Here is a 12,266-nt window from a genome sequence, read left to right as displayed (position 1 = left end):
GGGCGAAATACCTTGTTGTGTCAGTCTCAGCCTGGGGGTTTGCTCTTGAATTACGGTTTGGCATTTTATCCGGGTGGACATAATCCAGCAGCGTTACCAATCTTCTACCCAAGAGCAGCTCAGCTGGCGACTTGCCCGTCGCAGTACACGGCGTCGCATGCTGCAAAAATAACATTCGCACGATGCGAGCTGACCAGTTACCCTCCATTAAGCGTGCAATGGATTCTTTGGCTGTTCTTACCATGCACTCCGCCTGCCCATTGGAGGATGGGTGAAAGGGCGCGGATGTGACCCCTCTTATGAAGTTATCAGCCAAGAATGCCCTGAATTCTTGGGATACAAAAGCTGCCCCATTATCTGATACAATGGTCTCAGATAACCCATGGGTTGCAAACAGCTGCCTCAACACCTTGATTACGGCAGCTGATGCCATGCTAGGGACCATCGCCACTTCTAACCATTTGGAATATGCATCGACGATAACCAAAAAGACCTTCCCCTGGAATGGCCCAGCAAAATCTAAGTGCAGCCGGCTCCAGGGAGATCTGGACTGCTCCCACCAGTGAACTGGTGCTCTGGCCACTTCTGGCCGCACCTCTTGGCATACCTTGCATGTTCGTACCCATTGTTCTATGTTCTGGTCCATTCCAGGCCACCACACATAACATCGGGCTAGCGACTTCATCCTGACCATTCCCGGGTGTCCCATGTGAAGCGTCTCAAGAACCCTGTTTCTCAGTGGTGCTGGGATGATCACCCTATCTCCCCACAGGAGACAACCCTTATGCATGGATAACTCGTGCTGCCTTGTCGCATAAGGCCTGAATTTGTCTTCATGCGGACCACCTGGCCACCCCCCTCCCCACCCAAGTGAGCACACGGGAGAGAACAGCATCTTTCCTCGTTTTCTCAGCAATATCAGTAGCCGTTACAGGAGCCCCCGGAAGTGTTTCCAGCATCATTATGTGCTCCGCTGGAGCAGGATCCTCATTGCTCCCGCCAGGAAGGGGCAATCGACTCAGCGCATCAGCGTGGCACAACCGTTTCCCCGGCACATGGGTCAAGGTGTACTGGAACCCGTTCAGGAATATAGACCAACGCAACATTCTGGGGGAGAGAATTTGTGGCGTTTGTTTGTTCGGGTTGAACAACCCCAACAGTGGTTTGTGGTCCGTTTCAATGGAGAAATGACGACCGTACACATAATCATGGAACTCTTTGATTCCTGCCACAATTGCAAGCGCCTCTTTGTCAATTTGAGCATAGTTGCGCTCCGTGGGCGACAACATACGGGAATAGAAAGAGATGGGCTTTTCCGACCCATCCAGTTCCCTATGATTCAGCACCGCCCCCAGGCCATATTGAGAGGCATCACATGCCAGGACCAGCGGCTTCGATTCATCATAATGAGCAAGGACGCTCTTGCTACTCAGCATTCCTCGCAAGGAGTCAAAAGCCTTCTGCTGCTCCTGCCCCCATCGCCACACATTCTTTTTCTGCAACAGTCTATGTAATGGTTCAGCTACCGAAGCTTTCTGGGGTAAGAACGAATGATAAAAGTTAATAAGTCCCAGGAATGACTGCAACTCCGTCTTGTTCTGTGGTCGTGGTGCCTCGATGATGGCCTTAACCTTAGCATCTGTGGGGTGGATGCCTGATGCATCAATTTTAAACCCGAAGAATTCCACAGTTGGCACCCCAAAACTGCATTTTTCCTTTTTTAGTTGCAACCCCACCTCCTTGAACTTGAGCAACACTGCACGGACACGCGCAACCAGTTCCTGTGGGTCTTTTCCAGCAATCAAAACATCATCAAAAAATGGCAAGACCCCCGGCAGACCTCTTAACAGGCGTTCCATGAGCCCTTGAAAAATCCCTGGGGCCACACAAACTCCAAATTGTAATCTGTTAACTCTGAACGCCCCTTTATGTGTGACAATAGTCTGTGCTTCCGCTGATTGTGGGGTTACTGGCAGCTGTTGGTAAGCTTGTGCCAGGTCAATTCTGGCGAACACCTTGCCCCCAGCCAGTTTAGCCAACAGATGTGATACGACTGGAATGGGGTATGAGTTTCCCCTGAGTGCCTTATTGATAGTACATTTGTAATCAGCACAGAACCTGACTTCCCCATTTGCTTTAAGGGGCGTGACGATTGGAGTCTCCCACTTAGCGGAGTCCACGGGTGAGAGAACTCCCTGCTTGACCAATTTCTCCAGCTCTGCTTCGATCTTGGGTTGCAGTGCAAATGGCACTCGCCTTGGTTTGAGTCGGATTGGGGCCACCCCAGGGTCCAATTCAAAGTCAACTGGGGGCCCTTTATAACAACCCAGCTTTCCATTAAAGAGACCAGCAAATTCTTTGCATAATGCCTTGCTCATCTCAGGGCAGGTTTGGATTGAATTAAGCCCTGATATACTCAGTCCCAGGGTGGGGAACCAGTCAGTGCCCAGGAGACTGGGGCGACTGCCCTTCGCAATCACCAGTTTGAGTACCGCCTGTTTGTCCCGGAACTGTACTCTCACGGCACACATTCCCATGACATGGATGCGGCCCGCTGAGTATGACTGCAAAGTTGCCGGGAAGGGCTCCAGAGGGGGCAATTTACCCCTGGGGAAGAATGTCCTCACAGTCTGGTCCGACACGATAGTGAATCCAGATCCGGAGTCCACCTCCATGTCGCACAGCTGACCCTCAATCTTGATGTGTGCCTTGCCTTGCGCTGGAAACTGCACGACCCTCCCGTTGATCTCCGTTACATAGTGGCAGTCCTTTAGAACATGGTTTGCTGTGGGCGATCTGCGATGCTCCAGTCTAGGTGCTCCTGTCGCTCCCAACGCCGCCGATCTACAGACCCTGGTGATGTGACCTGTCTTTCCGCACGTCCGGCACATAGCATCCCGGAAACGACAACTCTTCCGCTCATGGTTTCCGCCACAACCAGGGCACCTGCCTCGGTGATCTTTGTGCACTGTGCAGGCCTGACGCACTGACTCGACCCCACGGACTGGGCTCTGGCTCGGAGTAGCCTCTAGCTCGTCCATGGCATGCACAACTTCTATCTGTGGCTTAGGGGCCCTGCGACTGGCATCAAGCTCCTCTCTTTCATAATTCTCCGTGGTGGTGGCCTCCTTCAAGGCTGAAGCAAGGGTAACCTCTTCTTTAGCCACGATGCGTCTTCTGGCTTTCTTGCTGCTCAGACCACCGATAAACCGATCCAGGAGAGTCTCTTCCAGATCTTGGAAGTCGCAGTGCTGAGCGAGCTTCCGCAGTTCAGCTAGAAATGCAGATACAGACTCCCCAGCACGCTGCTGCCTCTTATGAAACTCCATCCGCCGGGCCATCTTGGTCTCAGTAGGCGCTAAATGGCTTGTTAGGCAGGCAAGAATATCTTTCAGAGATGTCTCACTTAGCTTCGCTGGGGCAAGCAATACCTTGGCCAGCTCGAAGATCTCAGGCCCACAGTAGCTCAGGAATGTGGCCCTTCTTTTCATCGGTGATCCCTTGAGCCACTGCGAAGAACTCGAAGCGTTCGACGTAGTCTTCCCACGTGTGGGGCTCTGATGGCTGGAAGGGCTCCAATACCCTTGGACTCTCCATTGTCCTGTGGGCAGGGTCGTCTTCTCAGCTGGCCAGTGAGTCTTGTTCTTAGCTACAATCCGGACTCTGAGGCAGGGCTGCGTTTAACCGCTCCTCAGCATTCCAGATCCCACCTTCGTCGCCAGTTGTTGGGACGTGGGGTTTGTGATTTCAGCTCTCTTGACATAATATGCTGGAGACAGTTCTCTAGTAACACTTCTTTATTAAAGCAACAAGACTGAGACCTGAGGAGGGGAGAGCTACATTTATAGGGACAGGGAACTAGCTAGAAAGGATACATTTTGGAGGGAACAATATCAGGCAATCACAGTCCTGCCTTTTGGAGGAAACCAATAAGACAGAGGATCCAAATACAGCAGCTTAAATGAACCAATAGTAGCTGTACCCTCTGGAACCAAAAGGCAGTTACTTTACCCTAATGCAAATACAGACAATAATAATACAGATATAAAATCCTTTGACTCAATACACAGCACTAGTAAACTCATCCCTCTAGGAAGGCCTGCAAAAAATGAAAATAGGTTGTTAGCATCTGATTAAATGTGTAGAGTGTGGGAGCCTGACTAATTTATATGGTGAAAGTTAAGTCCATTGCATTCAGTGGAGCTTACTTCTTAGTAAGTGTGTTTATGACTGCAGCCTTAAAGATAAATTGTGTATGAATAGTGCATGTGTTTTACTGCCTTTTTGGATTGGGACCTATTTTATTTTTAACTGCTCAAGGGCTAATGATACCAGCTAATTTCCTCCCTACCAGTGTCTTTCATTCCTGCCAAATTCTGAGTGACATCCCATGATTGCTATTGATCTGTGCTCTCTGTGTTAACTATTAGCTGCTGGGTACTAATCAATCATTAATGCCAGTGAGAAGAGCTATCACATTTATCAGTGGACAGCAAATACACACACACACACACACACACACACACACACACACTGAGGCTGTGATCCTAAGGGTTTGTGTGTCCTTTTGAAAACTTCAGCATGTAGGTGGGCTTCAGATAATAGATCTAATTTATTTGCAAAAGGGTTACTACAGCCAGACCTTTAAGCCTGCCTACTTGGAAGTAAGTCCTTGCGATTTAAAAGATACCTACTTCATACCAAGTGTGCTTAGGAGTTTGACTACACAGACCAGGCATGTTCATGTTTACTCTGAAGTAAGTCCCACATGTATTCAGTAAGCCTTACCTGCAGGTAAGTATATGTAGGATGGCACCCTTGGAATGCTTTGACATGAAACTGAAAACACCTGAGCTGCCTTAATTATTACAATTTGCATATACCAATAGAAGCTTATATATAAGATGCTTGTTTGGCTAGAACATGGATTATGGGATAGGTGTGGTTCAGTGGTAGAGCATGTACTTTCCATGCAAAAGGTCCCTGGCAGCTCCAGGTAAGACTATGTTCTTAGCTGAAGAAAGGATGATGCTAAAGGAGACACTGAGATAAAATTCAGGCAAGTTTTTGCTTGTTAAAATTTAACATGTAAGTGTAACAATGTACCTAGACCAGGAGCAACAAGGAGCATGTCCCTAGAGCAGATGTGGAATGAAGAAATTGTACCTTCTTTTGCTGCGGTGGTTTTGCATAGTTCTGGGGTATAAATGTGCATGTGTTTTAAGTGTGCGCACACAGGTAAATGGATAACTGAGTATGCCCATAATGATTTATAGGTTTGTCTGTTGTTTTTAAGGTATATGTGCATGGGTAACTAATACCTGTATACATATCCAGAACTGTACTTGGGGTTTGTGCAGTTCTAGAAGAATAACCCTCCCCAAAAATCTTCCCACTTGGAATAGGAATGGAGGGTAGGGAATTCATAACAGGGACAGCTCAAGAAACTCCCACCAAAGACCATCTACTACTGTGGATGGGAAAGATCAGGTCATGAATCTGGACGGAAAACCTGAAGTGCGCATGTGTGGATGTCCTCACTTAAATTTGCACACACAAAATGTGGATTCTCATCAAAGTAACAACCCCATATGGATGTGCTTTATGTTATCTCAGCAGTTCTTACAACAGTCCTGTAAGGTAGGGCAGGTTTGCGACCCCCATGTTTTCTTATGCGAAGAGGTGAGGCTGAGAAATTGAGACCTGTCTAGGATAACTCTGTGACTTATAGCTAAGGTGAGATTTGAAGAGGGAACTTTCTGATCATCATTTAGTTTCTTGGTACCGGTAACTACATTGGTTAGTTTTCTCTGCTTTATTAGTTTGAATTCACCTAAATAAATATTTTCTAAACTATTTTAACCCTAACCTGGATACCTTAGTTGGTTAGAGCACGGTGCTGCTGACGACGCCAAGGTTGCAGATTTGCTCCCCATATGGGACAGCTGCATATTCCTTAATTGCAGGGTGTTGGACTACTAGATAATCCACAAGATCCTTTCCAACTCTAGAATTCTATAAGAACTATATACCTGTTAATTTTTTGATGGGATACAGGAAAGGTGTGTTCAGATCCTGTGATCTCTGTTTTGGAGATGCCAGCCTTTAAAACTGGAGAAGCTGTGCAGAAGTTATTACTTTGACCCCAATATTGTCTGTTAACAAGGTCTTTGAGTAGCAGGAATGGGGAAGTCTGCAATCATTGTAATCTTTGAGAGCTGCAATTAGAGGCACTGCTAAGGCCTTAAAAGACATGGTGAACACCTGTGGTGCAAATGTGCATGTGCTAATTTATCCACTAGAGATGCAAATATAGGCTGGCTTTCAGAAGGAAAGCTTGCTGGTATGTTTACTATTTTATTAAGGTTAAGTCATAAAGGCTGATGGCTCAACCATACTGGAGCTTTTTAAATGCTTTAAAATTCAGGGTGATTAGAAGAATCATTATGATGATCAGCCTATGAAAAAGCCTGAATTTGCTCTTATTATCCCCCCCCTCCCTTTCCCAGGTTAAGGTTAATTTTGCTGTAGCACAAATTCACAAGAAAGTGGTGTGAGAGGTTTGCAGGTAGCAGCTGCATGCTTATTGAGTATGCAAAAATGCTTAGAAAATGGATGTGCATAAATTTTCACGCCAAATCACTGGAAAAGCTAATGATGACAAATGGGACAGCCCAAAATGAGCATCATTCCCAGGTAGCACTTTCTCTTGCCCCCCCCCCCCGTTCCTTGACAACCTTTCAATTTACCCCCACAGTTGAAATTCTTTTTTTTTTTTTTAAATATTTTTATTGGATTTTCAAAAATTTTTTTAAACAAACACAAACATATATCATAAACACAAAACACAAAACAAAATATCTGTAGTTTCATACCCTTACAATCATTACCCTCTTTCAGTGACTTCCCCCCACCCCCCCCAGCCACCTTCCCATTTCGTTAAATATCTCAGCAAGTTATTTGTTCAAATCTCTTAAATATTATTCATATCTTTTCTTATAATTTATCCTTTATCCATTTTTACTTTAAATCCCATTATACATATTAAGTTGTTTCTCTAAGGTCGGCCTAATTTCTCTCCCACAAATTCCTTGCTCTTTATATTAAATCAAAAAACAATAATATTTCTATTCTAAACCCCAGACTTTTTCCACTCTACACTCCCCTCCCCCTCTGTCCCGGTATTTGCCCCTTCCCACGTTAATATCCCAAAGAAAAAAAAAAACAGATTTAACCCGGATTTCTCACATCAGAGGCCCTTAGGCCCCCGTTAATCACTCTCCAGCAATTTTGTTTATAGTCCTTTTTATTGATCTTCTCTTCTCGAAGGAATTCTGTCACCAGTTCCTCATATTTTTCAAACAAAAATAGTCTTTGTCCAGGATCAACAGATCTCCCATGTTGCAGCTTAAAGAAGAAGTCTCCATCATACTTATTCGTTCTTTCGTAGCTTAATGTTTCAGTTGTTCCAGGGACTTCCATCTTTCTCTCTCTTTGCAGATTTGTGATCCATTGGTTGTCTTTTTCACTTCTTTTCCTCCCAAAAGTTACAGATATTTGATTACTCTCTTCCTCCTGAACTCCTTCTTCTTTTTCTTCTTTTTCCCCCAGTTCTGAAGTTGTCTCTTTTTCTGCAGCTGCAGATTCTTTTTCCATCCGGTTAGCTCCACCAACAGATTTGTTTAGTTTAAGATTGAAGGTCATCAGTTGATCTCTCATGGCTAAGCTCTGCTCTTGCAGAGCTCCCACCAGGGAAAACATTTTTTTTATCTCTGCCAGTAGTTTTCCTTCCGCAGCCATTGCAATGTCTTTAGTTCCCTCCAGGGGGATTTCCATCATAGTTCTTTTCCAACAGTTCGTTACTTTGTTATTCAGAATTAGTTTGTTTCCAGTCAATTTAATGTAACACTTTTAGTCCCAACAATATAGTTATAACACAGTTTTAACTCAATTTCCAAGCTGACGTCCGTTTGACAGCTCTTTTGACAGCTGTCAAACACCTTGTTTTTTCTCTCGGGTTCCCAAGCAGGGCACTGCCCGGGTTCGGGGGGGGGTCCGCCAAAAGCAAAACCTCTGGGATTCCCCTCTCTTCACTCCAGCACAAGTAACTTTTTCAACCAATTTATGAAAGTGTTCTTTCTCCTTTCAACACCAGAGTCTTTCCGACTTAGTGCTCCTCTCCTTGCTTTAAGTCTTTTGGTGGGGGGGGGAGTGTGGACTTCCTTTTTAACACATCCCCCGCTCGTACTCAAATTCAATGATAAAACTTTTAGTGCCAAAATTTCCTTCTACTCACGAGTTATTTTTTCAGTCCAAATTTCAGGAAGAAAGATAGCGCTCTCCGGTCATGGCTCGCGGCTTCGCTCCGCCAAGGCAGCGATCGACTCTCAGCTCCACGCCACTCTCCGGTCCCCTCCGTAGCCTTTAAAAAGGCTCTTCGCGGGTCGGGGAGGGCGCTTAAGGTGCCCACCGAGTCTCCATGTCCGCAGGCTTCAGCGCCTGCGGTTTCTAAGGGTCCCCGTGTCGCCGGCACGGCAAGACCCGTCCTTAGCGGAGCCGATTCCCTCCAGAGCTCGGAGGGAATCCGCCATTACCCGTTCGCGCTATCCCGGAAGTCCCCCACAGTTGAAATTCTGTGGCCTTACTCAAAAGTAAGGCCCATTGATTTCTATGAAATATGCTGCTAAGTGAATGTGCCTTGGAGAGAATAATTTTATTGAAAGTAGGAGAGTAGAGCAATCTGTGTTGAGAGTTACTTCTTTCTGCTAACACACCCGCCATTTCTGCTTTTACCTTCACTTCAACAACAAGCCCTTACTCCCCAGGCAGCACTTGGTGAGATGTGTGGCACTGTGTGTGTACCATGCAATCTGCCTCATACTTCTTAAACCAGTGGTGTCCAAACTTTTTTCAAAGAGGGCCAGATTTGATGAAGTGAAGGGCCTTGAGGGCCAACCAAAGGGCCAACCAAAGTTTTTGACCTTTTTTTTTTTTTTTAGGATTGAAGTTGTTGAGGTTTTTTTTTTAGGATTTTACCCCAGGAAATAAACTGCCACAGGGGCCGGATTACACTGACCAGCAGGCCGGGTTAGGCCCCCAAAACGGTGCCTGTCTTAAACTAATTTTAGCTGCCCTCTATGCGGTGGAGGATACTGCCCAATCTGGTTGGCTTTTATACTTACTTGCCTCAGGCAACAAAATGCCTCAGGCCAGCCCTGATCAAAACTTTATAGGGACTTGTTCATCATTTAGGAGGCTCTGCAGCCCTTGCCCCCATCCCCAAATCTGATCCAAGGGTTGGGGAAACCTTTGGGACAGCATTTGGAGCAGGGGAGGTGACATTGAGGGCTGCAAGAGAAAGGTGGAATTGCTATCCATGGCTCCCACCCAAATGAATCCTAGGAACTGTAGTTCGTGAAGTGGGTTGGATTGTAATTATGTGTGGGATAAACTACAGTTCCCAGAATTATTTGTGGAAGCAGTGTGCTTTAAAAATGTAGCTTGTTAGGAACAGGAAGTAGTTCAAAATTAGGGAACACAGGGATTGGATCATTACTTCTTCTCCCGCTGAGTATGCTTTCTAACATTATTATTTCCTATGTTATTTTTGGTGTGAGTGTGTATTTGGTAACGTTCCACAACTACCTGTTGGGGTGGAATATTTGATTGCAGCACCTTTTGAAGATGAACTGAATTTGTAACAGTTTAGCTGAAGAGCCTTTGAGAAACAACCTGCTTTATAGAATTTATATCCCAAACTATGTAATTTCTTTTTTCTTCTTTTCTAAGAAACCCTCCTAGAGTGTGTTTGTCTCCTAAGTCTAGCTACAGCAGCATACTTGGTGCTGGGAGGAATGCACCCATATATCTTTTTTCAGCCTATAGTTTTGCACATTAAAAAATTATGCTTACAGCTATTGGAAAATGAGTGATTCTGAAATGTTGAGCTATGGGAGACACATCTAAGAAGATGGATTGGGTTGTCAGAATGCTGGCATATGTGCTATGTTTGGAGATTTCCTTTCCAGTGGGACATACAAGTAGGACAGTAGTGAGGAAACTTTTCAGCCCAGGGGATGTATTCCATTCTGGGCAATACAAGGGCCACATACCTATGGCAGATATGACCAGAGGCAAAAATGGACAGATCAACAAACATGAATTTTACTTTTCTATCCAGACTAGCAATTGGCATGATCAGTGTCCAAGGACACATTCTAGGCCAGCCATGCAAAAATACTCAAGGAAGGTGTGAAGAGGGGCAATGAGGGCTGTGGCCTGGTGAGAGTTGCAAGGGCCATATAGAGGGAGTTGAAGGGCAACCTTAGGGGCCTGGGCCTGAGGCGGGGCAGTGTGAAATGGGAAATGCTGGCATGCCCAAACTTTGGCGTTGGGCTTAATTGCCTCATAATTATGACTGCTGGGTGTTTAAATAGCCATAGATCCTCTACAAGGAAACTCTGGGAAGTGCATTAATATGAAGCAGGAATGGAGATTTAGGATGGAATATTCCCATCTTTCTGCTGTTGAAGCAAACATTTTACCATGAAAGAGGATGTAAAAATGGAAAATAATACTATCATGGGCTGGCTGGATGCAGAGGAGTGGTGGGAGGCACCAGTTGGGGAACCCCCAAGTTGGACCCTCAGGAGAAGAAGGCTCAGAGTCAGGGGACTGGTGGTGGGACATTGATGAGTAGTGCTTGCTATGTGTGCAAGACCTCTAATAGGGTAAATGGGATCTGCTTAATGCCACAAGCCTATTTTTGCTTACCTAGGAGCAAGACTCATTGAATTAAATGGGGCTTGCTTCTGAGTAGCCAAGGATATGATTGCGTGGCACCTCTTATAAAACAGACCTTCTTAGAACTCCCTTTCTCTCCCCCCCCCCATCACAGGTAGGCTCATGGCTGGTGGGGTAGTACTTGTGGCTGGTGTGAAAAGAGAACACACTTCGCACATGTTCAAAGGCACTCTTGGAGCCCCACAGACCGAAGCTCCCTGAGAACTTCCGAAAGGGCTGAAGTCCTGGCGCGGTCTCTTCTCTTGCTGAGTGGGGACATTCGTGGGGGATGGAGAGAAAGAATGGCCGGCGCCCCCGCTGTGCTTAAATGCCTTTAGTTGGCAGGGCGAGGTCGGCGGCAGCCTCTCTGTGCATGGGTTTGTGTTTGAGGGAGACGGTAACAAGCCCCCGCCCCAGACGGCAGCGCAAGCAGCGCTCGCTCATCAGGGTCTTCTGCCGGACCGGGGAAAAGTGGGCGAGGGAAGGAAACTGATCTACACGCGCGTACACCTTCGAGGCGAAGAGGACGGAACAATATACCGCGCCGCGCGTGCACCTTACGCGGCTCTTCGCCTCAGCCCTTCCCCTCTTCCTCCGCCCCCGCCCCCCATGTTGGTTGAAGCGGGCGGAGCTAGTCGCGCACTCGCGCCTGAGGTGACAGCTGAGGCGGCTGCGCTGTGAAAGGGGGCCTGGGCAGGCGCGCGCGCGCGCGCGCCGGAGGGAGGCACGGGGAGCGCGCACGCACAAACCCACGCACGGCCTGGGCCTGAGTGAAAGGCAGCGAGCGGCAGTGGCCGCAGCGCGGATACGCACATTTACAGTCTCCTCTCTCTCTCTGGCACCGTCCACTCGGTCTCGGGGCCGAGAAGGCGCGCGCGCGTGCGCGCACATCCCCCAACACACAGACACGCGCGACCGAGCGTGGAGCAGGGGGAGGAAGAGGAGGCGGAGGCGGGTGGGGGAGGAGGAGGAGGAAGAAGAGGCGCTCCCGGTGCCGAGGGAGAGCGCTGGGCGGCCGGGCTGGTTCCGCCGAGGCGGCCGCGGGCTGTTGGCGAGGCGGGGACGCCCCCTCCCCCCGCCTCCTGCTCTCCCCCCTTTCCCGGTACTGACCCTCACACCGGAGCCAATATTCCCGAAATTAAGAGATACGCTGCGGCGGCGGCGGCGGCTGGAGCTGCGGGGCCCGTGGCGGCCGGGACCGGAGGGGACCGCAGCGAGGCCGCCGCCGTCGCCGCCATGGAGGCGCTGGGACCAGGTGAGAGGGGGGTGAGGCCTTCATGTATATGCATGCAAAGGGTGTGCGAGGTGTGCGAGTGTGGTGGGAGGGGCCCAGCGGTGGTCTTGAGGCCGTGGGTGACGACGTGGGTCACAGTTGGGATGTGATGGAGGGAAGAAGGAAGGAGCCCTTGCCCTTGCATGCCTTGCTTGGGAGCAGGGGTTGCTCCACCTGCAGAGGTGGGGCTGGGAGTGTTGTTGTTGGTTTT

At 48.0% G+C, this 12,266-nt stretch overlaps 1 protein-coding gene across 1 annotated transcript in view; it reads left to right on the top strand.

The window, feature by feature from the left end:
• The first annotated feature begins 11,523 nt into the window (after nucleotides 1–11,523).
• LOC309347558 (protein argonaute-4) overlaps nucleotides 11,524–12,266 on the top strand; it is a 35,789-nt gene continuing 35,046 nt past the window's right edge. Inside the window, exon 1 of the mRNA XM_081872229.1 lies at nucleotides 11,524–12,037. Within this exon, the coding sequence (XP_081728355.1) occupies nucleotides 12,019–12,037 (19 nt within the window). The 5' untranslated portion in view covers nucleotides 11,524–12,018. The remainder of the gene's footprint in view (nucleotides 12,038–12,266) is intronic.

The sequence above is a fragment of the Podarcis erhardii genome, assembly GCF_964252035.2.
Source record: "Podarcis erhardii genome assembly, chromosome: 7".
NCBI lineage: Eukaryota > Metazoa > Chordata > Lepidosauria > Squamata > Lacertidae > Podarcis > Podarcis erhardii.
This window is presented reverse-complemented; position numbering and strand designations above follow the sequence as displayed.